This window comes from Suncus etruscus, chromosome 2 (genome assembly GCF_024139225.1).
Source record: "Suncus etruscus isolate mSunEtr1 chromosome 2, mSunEtr1.pri.cur, whole genome shotgun sequence".
NCBI lineage: Eukaryota > Metazoa > Chordata > Mammalia > Eulipotyphla > Soricidae > Suncus > Suncus etruscus.
Genome location: NC_064849.1, coordinates 53,885,494 through 53,897,600, shown reverse-complemented (window position 1 = coordinate 53,897,600; position 12,107 = coordinate 53,885,494). Strand labels below are relative to the sequence as shown.

At 35.8% G+C, this 12,107-nt stretch overlaps 1 protein-coding gene across 1 annotated transcript in view; it reads right to left on the bottom strand.

The window, feature by feature from the left end:
• The window catches only part of BAZ1A (bromodomain adjacent to zinc finger domain 1A), a 90,105-nt gene that overhangs the window by 27,850 nt on the left and 50,148 nt on the right, over positions 1–12,107 (bottom strand). Inside the window, 8 exon segments of the mRNA XM_049766950.1 lie at positions 2–52; positions 54–131; positions 947–948; positions 1,236–1,460; positions 1,582–1,677; positions 6,207–6,353; positions 7,802–7,940; positions 10,395–10,490. Of these exon segments, the coding sequence (XP_049622907.1) occupies positions 2–52; positions 54–131; positions 947–948; positions 1,236–1,460; positions 1,582–1,677; positions 6,207–6,353; positions 7,802–7,940; positions 10,395–10,490 (834 nt within the window).

Genomic DNA, 12,107 nt, shown 5'->3' with positions numbered 1-12,107 from the left:
TTTCTGCTTTTAACTCTCTAAATTCCTGCTTTGCTTGCCTTAATATATCAACCATAATCTTCAATGAAATCCCGAGTAGAAACTAGGGTCAGTAGTTTCCCACAAAGGGCATGAAGTATCTTCATTTTTTTCTCCTGTCAAAGATTTATTATCAATAACAAAAAAAATCATGTTTGAAAAATTTTTATCTGTGGCTTAACCTTTTGAAATGTTTAATAAAGTACAGGGAAGTCTCTCAAGATAAAACATACTAGTGAGTGGCTTTTTCTTTTTGTTTTTTTGTTTTTTGTTTTTGGTCATATCCAGGGATGTGCGAGTTACTATTGATTTTGCATGCTCAGGAGTCCATAAAGGACAGAATCAGGGTCAGCTGCATGCACAGGCAAGTGCCTTATTCACTGTACTCTCAGTGAGAGTTGGAGAGTACTCCAGCTCCCAACTCCATTTCTTTAGAAAAACCAACTCTAGATCCAAATTGACTAATATCATATATTATTTCAAATAATTACAACATATTTATTTGTTAAACAAATGTAAAAACATAATCACAAAAACATAAGCAATACATTGTTCAGATTCACTTAATAATTTTTTTGTTTTGTTTTTGTTTTGTTTTTGGGTCACACCCGGCGTTGCTCTGGGGTTACTCCTGGCTGTCTACTCAGAAATAGTTCCTGGCAGGGCACGGGAACCATATGGGACGCCGGGATTCGAACCAACCACCTTTGGTCCCTGGATTGGCTGCTTGCAAGGCAAACACCGCTGGGCTATCTCTCCGGGCCCTCATTTAATAATTTCAAGTCAGGGAGCCGGAGAGATAGCACAGCGGTGTTTGCCTTGCAAGCAGCCAATCCAGGACCAAAGGTGGTTGGTTCGAATCCCGGTGTCCCATATGGTCCCCCGTGCCTGCCAGAAGCTATTTCTGAGCAGACAGCCAGGAAGTAACCCCTGAGCACTGCCGGGTGTGGCCCAAAAACAAAAAACAAAAAACAAAAAAAAAAAATTCAAGTCAAAAGTACAACTACATTAATTTAAAATATATTAAACATACCATATTTTTCAAAACCATAAGTCACCACCCCCACCCCCCACCATGTGTCTTACGGAGCAAATGCCTCTTGGTGCTGAAGCCTGAGTGCAGGGAAGGAGAGCATCTAAAAACTATGTGCATCTTATAGAGTGAAAAATACGGTATTTGTATATTTTATTTTGTGTCTCTAATATGCAATGTTTACCTGGTGTCAAGTCATACACTGAAGTGCTTGACAGTTTCTTCACAAGGCTAGGATTACTCAAACGAAGTTCCATACAAGCATCATCTGTAGCATCAAAGCCTCCTCGTTTTTGATATCTGTACTTTGCATTTGCTGATGTTACATCAGCACCTGAAGCTAAGATGTGTAGTCTGAGGATTTCAGAAAGAGTGCAGCTATCAAGATCCAAGCTTTTCAAACTGCAGCCTATAGTTTTAAAAGTAAAACAGGGATTAAGAATACAGACAAATCAGCAATATAAAATGTACCTTTATAAAATTAAATATGAAAAGCCAATTAAAAAAAACAAAACAAAACCCACACATACCCTGATGTAACTGTGGCCATGCAGCTGCCAAAGATGCAACTGCAGACAGTGCAGATTTTGTGGGGTCTGCATCTTCATCCAAAGCCTCTGTTAAATCTTTAAGGAAATAAAAACTTTATTCTAGTGCAAATCAAAGTTTGAATATTTGGGGAAAATGTCCTTTTAAAATGATGAAAGAAATAACAAACAGCTTAACATTAAGGAGCCTCAAAATAACCAACACTCAGTAAACAGCAAACATTCATAACCTGCCAAATCTCTGCCCTGAAACTATAAATCCCAAGGCATTCACTAAAAAAAATGTTTTCCTCTTATCATAGATAAGACAATTTTTTTTTTGGGCCACACCCGGCAGTGCTCAGGGGTTACTCCTGGCTGTCTGCTCAAAAATAGCTCCTGGCAGGCATGGAGGACCATATGGGACACCGGGATTTGAACCAACCACCTTTGGTTCTGGATCAGCTGCTTGCAAGGCAAACGCTGCTGTACTATCTCTCCGGGTCCGATAAGACAATTTTTAAGCCAACAATTTCTAATCTAATTTCTAAGATATACACACATTCAAAAAGTGGTAAAATGCACTTTAGATTTTAAAACAAATCTCATGCAGCATAACAAAAAAAAATCTATTTTGAAAATCAGAATCTACTTGAGGACATTAATTTTTAATACATATTTTAAGACTGAATTATGACAAAATTCTGGTTGCAATCATCACAAAAATAGCAAAACCAACTATAAGAACTTAAAAGAGCACTGCTGTCAATCACTAACTTATCATCTTCATTTAAATGTGCTATTTCTATTTTTCAAAAACCAATCCAACAAACACAGGGCAATTTTCCTGTATTTTCAAAGTAATTTGCTTTGACTTAAAAAAAAAACAAAACAAAACATCATTTGACTTACAAGTAGGGTCACAGAGCAAATCTCCTGGCACCAATATTTTTTAAAGTAATAGTTTCTACAATTATTTATAGTTATAACACAGTTAAAAGTTTTAAATTGAAAAAATTCAATATAAAAATATTCAGTTTACAAAATCCTCTTTTCTTACATGTACATGTACAGTAGACACAGATTTAGACTGAGTGAGAATGTATATTCTTCTAGTCTTAGCTCTTCCAGAACCTAGGTGTTTAATTATACAGACTTCAGACAAGTCACTTAAATATTACATTTTCTATAAATGGTTCAGTTTATATAAACAGTATTAAAATTCTTCAATTTCTAATAAGCTCAGTTTGAAAAAGCGAAGTGTGATATGGAAATGACAATTCTGTTCACTCATCCTTGCATGACTCTTTCAGTGGTACAAAGGATCTCATGGATCAGAGTTGGAAAAATCACTGCACTGCACAGCAAATTGATTTTGTGGTTTCTTAGCTATTATTACTTTCTTCCTAGAGATTTCTTAAGCTGAAAAGTGACAGAACCACTGTCCTTTACTAAAGAAAAAAGGAAGCTCCAGGATACTAACTGACAATTTCATGATATTTAAAAAATAAAGAAGGCCTCAAAAGAAAAGGTTTCTAATCATACTTTGCATCTATGAAATTACTCCTACTAGGGCACAAATATAGCCTCAAATTTCCCCAGGAAATTCTGTCTAATCATTTTCTCAAAAATTTTTTTAAATATAAAGCTAAACAAATGCTAGGATATAGGCACTATACAATTAACAGAGCTGTAAAATCATATTGGCTTTTCCCCATTGTAGCAATTACCACAGTCAGCCAATTTTTTTCTTTGGAAATTTTTAAGTCTGAGAATACAGGCTAAAAAAGTCATAGGACATATCAACGATCAAAATGAGAACTTACTTCTGATAAAGCAACGTATCAAGGGTCCTGAGCAATAGCACAAGAGGTAGGGCATTTGCCTTTTATGCAGCTGGCTTGAGTTGGATCCTCAGTATCCATTATGATCCCCCAAGCTTGCCAGGAGTAATTTCTGAGCAGAGCGAGGAGTGATCCCTGAGCGCCACCAGATGTGGCCCAAAATCAAAACAAAAAGGGTCGAAAAACCACATCAAAATATTCATTCTTTTTTTCTGTGTTTGGCCATACCCAGAGGTGCTCAGGCCTTCCTCCTGGCTCTGCACTCAGGAATCACTCTTGGTGGGTCTCAGGGGACCATATGGAACGACAGAGATTGGACTCAGGTTAGCAGTGTGTAAGTTAAGCACCCTATTTTCTGTAATATTATTCCAGCCCTGCGTAGTATTCATTCTTTTATTTATCTAACAAAGGGAAATCTCAAGAAACTATACTTATTTTATCATTTGCTTAGAAGTATATCTTGGGTATATTGTGCCAAGAGAATATATGATTATAATTATATTATAATATATAAAATATATTAATAATTAATTAACCAATAATATATAATTATATATGATTATCATAACTATCTTAAACAGATACATTTATCATTATGATTTAGAATTAGGTACATACAATTCCAACCCTAAACAATGATATCTGATTAAGTAAATAAAAAACTCTATATAGAGAGAATGTTCTTGTTCCCATACTATCAAGGACTTCTTAGTTTATGGGGCCGGAGTGATAGCACAGTACTATGGTATTTGCTGCCCTGTACATGGCTGACCCAGGATGGACCCAGGTTCGATCCTTGGCATCCCTTATTGTCCCCCGAACCTGCCACACATGATTTCTGAGTGCAGAAGCAGGAGTAACCCCTGAGCATCGCTGGGTGTGGCTCCAAAACTAAAAAACAAAAACAAATAAAAAAACCCTAACAAAGAACTTCTTAGTTTATGATATACTACTTAAAAAAAAAAAAGATGTATTTAATGCAAAGCTTAAAAAAAAATGTGGTCTTTTTTTTTTTTTTTTTTGTGGTTTATGGGTCACACCCAGCAGTGCTCAGAGGTTACTCCTGGCTCCATGCTCAGAAATTGCTCCTGGCAGGCATGGGGGACCATATGGGACATCGGGATTCGAACAGATGACCTTCTGCATGAAAGGCAATCGCCTTACCTCCATGCTATCTCTCCGACCCCAAGGGTCAATTTTTGATGAGGATCCATGTAAAAGAATTTATTCCGTTCAAACTCAGGCGCCACAGCATTAAAAAGCAATCAACATTAGATTTATCCTCATCTACTATCCTATTAATTCAGGGAGTAGGTATAAAGGAAGAAGAGTTCAAATTAGTCAAGGACTACAATATCATGTGAATGATACCAATTTTTTGTAATAAGACTGTTCTCAAGATATCTCTCAAAGGTTATTATAAATGTTCAATACTTTTAGAGATAAATCTAAAAAATGGCGCAATGTTCTGTTTTAGAAAAATAAAGGTTATGGGGCTGTAGAGATAGCATGGAGGCAAGGCCTTGCATGCAGAAGGATGGTGGTTCGAATCCCAGCATCCCATACGGTCTCCTGAGCCTGCCAGGAGTGATTTCTGAACATAGAGCCTGGAGTAACCCCTGAGCACTGCTACGTTGTAACCCAAAAACAAAATAAATAAAAAAATAAAGGTTTAGGGTCATAAAGATAAAACAGCAGATAAAGAGTTTGCATAAAACCAACTGAGGTTTGATTCCAGATCAATCTGTTTGTTCCCCTAAAATCTGCCCAGAAGTAATCCCTGTGTAGAGAGCCAGGAGTAAGCCTTGAGTGCAGCTGGATATGGTTCAAAACAACAACAAAAATAAACTTTAAAAGATTGTCCTAAGTATTATTCTTTCATTAATATGTGCTGTACACTGACTTCAACTATTTAAGTCATTAGAATTTAAACAGCAAAAGGCGTAGTTCAAATTCAGAGAAAAGTGTAGTTTTGTCTAAATCTGATTAGATTTAAAATGAAACTAACAGTAGTACCGTATTTGCCGGCGTATAAGACGACCCCCTAATTTTGCAGTTAAAACATAGGTTTAGGCCTATATTCACTGTATCAGACAGACCGTTCCTGTGCTGCAACTCTATGTACCACAGTGAGCCAATCACAACAAGCAAAGGTTCAAAGATTCTACTGTAATAGACATCCTCTCTGACTCTGGCCAATCTGAGCAGGCTTTTTAACAGTGTAGATTTGGGTCCAGAACATTGTCTAATTTGCATGCATCAAAAGCCTGCTTGGATTGGCTGAGTTAGAGAAGTGGTCCGAGCAGCCTTGCAGTGATTGGTGCAGGATCGAGTTGGAAAATTCGTTTTGTGGCAATATTCAGACAATTTTCGTTTAGCAGCATATTGAAACATTTTTCGGGATATACCGCTTTTCGGTTGACTTTTTTTTTGTTTCAAAAGTCATCTTATACGCCGGATATTACGGTACATTAAATTTGAAGTACTACTGACAGTATTTACTTAGGTGAGCACCAAAAAAAAATATCATGCTACTTAGCAAAAGTTATTGAAATTACAAATATTGGTCAATAAAAACCATAATAACATTAACTTACAGGAGAAACCTAAATAAATAAGCAAGATAATTGGGGAATGAATGTGCATAAACATTTTAAAAATAGCATTTATAAAACAGCATGTTAGTATAAGTCAGTTTAATTTAAAAATAATTTAAAAATAACCTTCAAACAACTAGTCTCCTTGTTAATTTATTATCAATCAGCAATAATATTGAACTCTGACCTTTGGTACCAGCATCAGCTATTTGCTCTTTGGCTACCTCTTCTTCTTCTTCAGCTATCGCCTGGAAGATGGCAGTCAGGAAGAAAAAAAGCAATTCACATAGTGGGCCTTCACTGTCATTTCCTACAAGAGCTTCCTCTAATACTTCTGTGAATAAAATGTTTAAAATGAATTTAAAGTTCTGTTCAGATACTGAAAAAAACAACTCCATTGGAATAATAAACATTTCAATTAACAATAGCCTGTGTAATTATTTTCTCAAATGTCTATGACAAAGTAGAACCAACTATTATCCAAGATATAATGAAAAACTATTTTAATGGTCATAATAAAGTTCAATAAAATTGTAAGTCAAAATCTCAACACTTAATAGATTAATTTGAATTACAATGCAAAATATGTTTAGTGTTCCACTGTTCTTAATGTACAACAGTACAACATTAATTAACCAAATAGGTAATCATCATCATTAGCCTTAATACTAATATTGTGTCTAAAGTCATTTATGATTCATATTTTTCTATATTTTATTAAATATATAGTTATACAATAAATATTTATGTCTCTTATCAAGTTCATCATACCTAAACTTTTGATAGTTTTTTTGCTCACACCTGGTGGTGATCAGGACTTACTAGCTCTCTGTTCAAGGATCATTTCTGGTGGGGCTTGGGGCATAATATGTGATGCTAGGGATTAAACCTGGTTCAACAGTATGCAAAGCAAGTGCCCTACCTGCTGTACTAGCACTCTAGCTAAACTTCTTTAGACTGTCTTCATGCCTCTCCCACCTCAAAGAAAAATTGAGGGACCATATTACTTCAATTACAATAAAGTAAAAATAAAAGCTAAATATAAAATTGTGAGAATATGAAAGTCCTTCTGAATAACACACTTCCCCATTTTTTTTGTTCCAATGATCAAACCTAAAGCTTCACATGGATAAAGCATGAATTCATTCTACCACTGAGCTGTACGCCAAGTCCCCAGATTCCTGTGGCCTAGAATGCACTGTAACTAGAGTGGTATTATAATTGGTCTTTGCTGGTCTTTACTGGGATCATAAAATCATTTTGTTTTCTGACAGCTAAAAATTCAAAATAGGATTCTAAGACTAATTTAGCTTATATACATATATAGCTAATGCTTACACAATGTAATATTATGTAAGAAAGGGTGAAACAGAATCACTAATTAAAGATTGAGATCGGTACTACCTAATCTCTAAATATTTCCTTTCCCCAATTATGTGTCAATTCTGGGTATGAGTGGATGTCCTCACATACACATTGCTAGCTATCAAGATTCTGCCTCTGGGAGCTCACAGATGATCAGTAAGAAATAAATACAAAGTACTCTGTTGTACTAGAAGGTCATGTGGAGAAAAATAGATGCCAACAGGCCTGTGTGTTAAAGAGCCATTTTAAACGTTCAACCCTGTAAACCTTCAGATGACTCCAGTCCCAGCAGCTGTCACTAGTGAACCACCTCAGGTGCCTGGAGAGGACTGGGTATTGGTGGACATATAGTACTTTGAGAGATATTGGCTCTTTTTATTCACTAATTTTAGGGCAAACTATAACAATAGTACTTGCCTAGGGTTACTCCCTCAGGAAACTCATCTTGAAGATCAAAAAGTTCTCCAAATGCATTAAGGAACTCTAAAACCATCAGGGCATCACCAAAGATTTCAGGAGGTAGTCTAGTTTTCACTGGAGTTGGTTCTGGAAGTTCCTACAAGAGTGAACAGTTGATATCACTATTTGGGTCAAGTATAGTATAAAAAGTAGATGTGATAAACTCCTTACCTAATGATTTATTTCAAGTACAATAGTAGTTCTCAATCTAAGATATTATACTTCCCTTTAAAACTTTTTTTTGTTTTTTGTTTTTTGGGGCACACCCGGCAGAGCTCAGAGGTTACTCCTGCTGTCTGCTCAGAAATAGCTCCTGGCAGGCACGGGGGACCATATGGGACACCAGGATTCGAACCAACCACCTTAGGTCCTGGATCGGCTACTTGCAAGGCAAATGCTGCTGTGCTACCTCTCCGGGCCCCCCTTTAAAACTTTTAAAATTACAGAAAGGTCTTATTCTGATTTTACTAAATCTATATCCTTAGGTGCTCCTTTTCTTCACTAAACCAAGAACATTAGAATGAAGTATAATGCTTTTTTAATTATAGCATACTTGATATATAATCTCATATTAGTTTCAGAAATAAAGCATAATGACTATATATTAGTATAAAATGTAAAAAAAATCACTACAGTAATGCTTTTGGTTAACATCCTTGACCATATGGTTACAAAAAATTTGTTTTTCATTTTAAAAATACAAATTTATTTAAAAATGTCATGTGAAAGGGCACCGAGGCAACTGAATAGAAAAGAAGGAAATTATTGGAGTGAGTGTAAGAAACTTAAATTGAAAGAATAATCACAACAAGCTTCAAAAGAAGTAGAGATCTGATTTTATGCCCAGCAGAAGTAAGATTAGGTAGCATTTATATATACCATAGTAATTTTCATGAAACAAATGCATATTCATGAGGGGGAAAGGTAAGTTTGTACAGATGAGGAAAATAAGATGTGTAAATATAAAGTGCACAGAAAACAGTAATGAAACATTATGGTATATGTGTCTTTTAGAACAGCAATAATGAGAAAGATTAGAGATGGAGGAGCGCTTCACTGCAGTGTCTATATTGACTGGTACTCTCTTGCCGGGGGTTGGAATATTTATCTGTCCAAAAATATTAAGATTCTATTCTTGGCCAAGTTAGAGCCAAAAGAATGTAGCAAGGTGACTTCTCCAAGAGAGAGGTTGTCACACTGTCTAATTTACAGGCTTCAGGACAATCTGTTTTACTTTTATTAACCTCAGAGAAAAATTAATTTTGATGGGGAAAATTCAAGCTCTACTCACTCAGTTATTATAATAATGGTAATGATGCTTAGCGTGCTACTCAAGGCTCTGACCTTGAGGAGCCATGCAGTGCAGGGTATTGAACCAGGGCCACCTGCATGAAAAGCATGAATCAATCCCTTGAACTATTTCTGTTGCCTGCAATGCAGTATTACTGAACTAAATTCACACAAATATATATATTACATCCCCATAATTGATAACTGAAAGTTTTTAATTGACTTCTTCATCCTTTTCATCTAAGTTCAAGCCCCTGAAGACTACCAATCTTTTTCTGTATCTGTATTTTATTTTTAAGATTCTATAAATAAGTGAGATTATGCAATACTTCTGATTATTTCATAATGCCTTCAAGGTTTATCAATTGTGTGTGTGTGTTTTTTGTTGTTGTTGTTGTTGTTTTTTTTGGATTTTGGGATCACACCTAGTGGTGCTCAGGGGTTACTCCTTGCTCTGCACTGGAAATCACTTCTGGCAGGTTCAGGGGACCATATGGGATGCCGGGGATTAAACCTGGATCACTGTGTGCAAGGCTGGCACCCTACCTGTTGTGTTATTGCTACGGCCCCAGCTTATCTATTTTGGGACAAATAAAGTATATTTCTTAGCTAAATGGGACTTTTTTTTGGGGGGGGGCACACCTGGCGGTGCTCAGGGATTACTCCTGGCTGTCTGCTCAGAAATAGCTCCTGGCAGGCACTGGGGATGATATGGGACACCAGGATTCGAACCAACCACCTTTGGTCCTGGATCAGCTGCTTGCAAGGCAAACACCGCTGTGCTATCTCTCTGGGCCCTAAATGGGACTTTTAACTTGAATCTGAGGTTAAGGCATTAGCTATGTCAATATTAACACCAGCACATTATATCCTAAATATATGTAGAGAATTAACACATCATCTATTGACATAGAAATGGTTCCTTATAAAGTGAGATTAATGAGTCTGGTTTGGATATTTTGGTCATTCCTGGAGATGGGCAGAATTTTTACATAGAAATCAAGTCAAGAGTGTCTGCTCCCAACAGTTAATAAGATTACCAAGGATCACACAAAAGACCTCATTTCTTCAAGTTAAGAATCACAATCAAAGTTTGTTATAAAATATTAAGAATGTCACAATTAAAATATATCGATCACTCAACTGATGTTTTCCTTTCGTTAAATATTGAGATCATTATTAAAAGGATTAGACTTATCAGCAAAGTCAAATAGGATACATAGAAGATGGTTGTGTTAAACATCACATAACATGCTTATACCTTAAGATCATCACATTCCATATCTTCTCGAGGTTTACTCCACTGTTTTAAGTATTCCATATATTTTCGCTTTTCTTCTCGTAATTTCTCTCTTTCCTTAAATGACAGTTTAAAAAAATCCTTAATAAATTTCTAAGTCAGCTGGGAACCTGTAAGAAATACAAACACTTGAACCCTACCCCAAGCTTACTGAATCAAAAATTCTGGGATGGGAAAAAGAAACAAACCATTCTCATGGTTTTGATGCAGTTTAAAAAATAATTCACTGGGGCCCGGAGAGATAGCACAGCGGCTATTTCTGAGCAGACAGCCAGGAGTAACCCTTGAGCAACGCTGGGTGTGACCCAAAAACCATAAAAAAAAAAAAAAAAAAGAAAAAAAGAAAAAAAGAAAAAAAATTCACTGATTGAAACAAAGCATACCTATCAAAACTATTATAATATTATTTGCTTTTTAATTGGGTTCTTTGGGCAAAGCCCAGAGGTATTTAGGGTTTACTCCTGGCTCTGCACTCAGGAATCACTTCTGGAAGGGCTTGAGGAACCATGTGCAGTGCTGGAAATCGAACTTGGGTTGGCTGTATTCAAGGCAAGTATCCTACCTGTACTATCATTCCGACCCCATAGAGTTTTAAATGTACAACACAGTAACTCGGATAAATTACTTCTATTAACTTGTCTACAGCAATTTTCAAAGTCCTACCCTATTAGATCCTGACAAAAAAAGGATAATAAAATTCTTAGTGTCTTTAAAATAAAATCCCTTATAATTATAATGAATTTACTGTTTTCAATATGTGTTTAAAACTGAAAATCACATAGTGTGCTAGGCACACATAAGAGAAACAGCAGTAAAAATTATAGGTTATATTAATGTTAATTATAGAGTTCTCCTTCTAGGAGGCCATTTCTCTTGCTAAATTTCTCTTGTACTACTTTTGAAGCTTTTATTTTTTAATCCTGAAATTTGAAACTGCAAGATAAATATTTATTTAGAAAGTCTGAGTTGTGGGCTGGAGTGATAGTGCAATGATAGTATGCCTTGCAAGTGGCTGACCTGAGCTACATTTCCCATGTGGTCCCCTGAACAATGAAGGCATAATTCCTGAGTAGAGAGCCAGGAATAACCTCTGAGTACCACCCACCAAAAAAAAAAAAAAAAAAAAAAAACTGAGTTAAAATACTATAATTATTTCCCAATAAATATATTTAATTGGTTAACAGTATTTTGTTTTCTAGAAATTTATAAAAGCTAATGTGTACTTATAAAAATTTAAGTATAAAATGACCAAATATTGAAATTACTTTGTTTAGTATGCTGAAATTACCATTTTCCATCCCTGCAAACTAACAAATACTGTAACAAATACCTATTTATTTTTTGAAAATCTTAAAAAATGTTCTTTATCCTTTGACTTATTCTATTCCTGATAATCCATTCAAGAATATAATTCCCAAATAGGATGACATTTACTTACAAGTTTGAACATTGTATACTTTTTGTTTATGTTTGTTTGTTTGTTTTTTGGGTCACACCCGGCAGTGCTCAGGGGTTACTCCTGGCTCTACGCTCAGAAATAGCCCCTGGCAGGCTCGGGGTACCAAATGGGATACCGGGATTCGAACCACTGAACCACTGTCCTGCATGCAAGGCAAATGCACTACCACCATGCTATCTCTTCGGCCTCTGAACATTGTATACTTTTATGAGCAA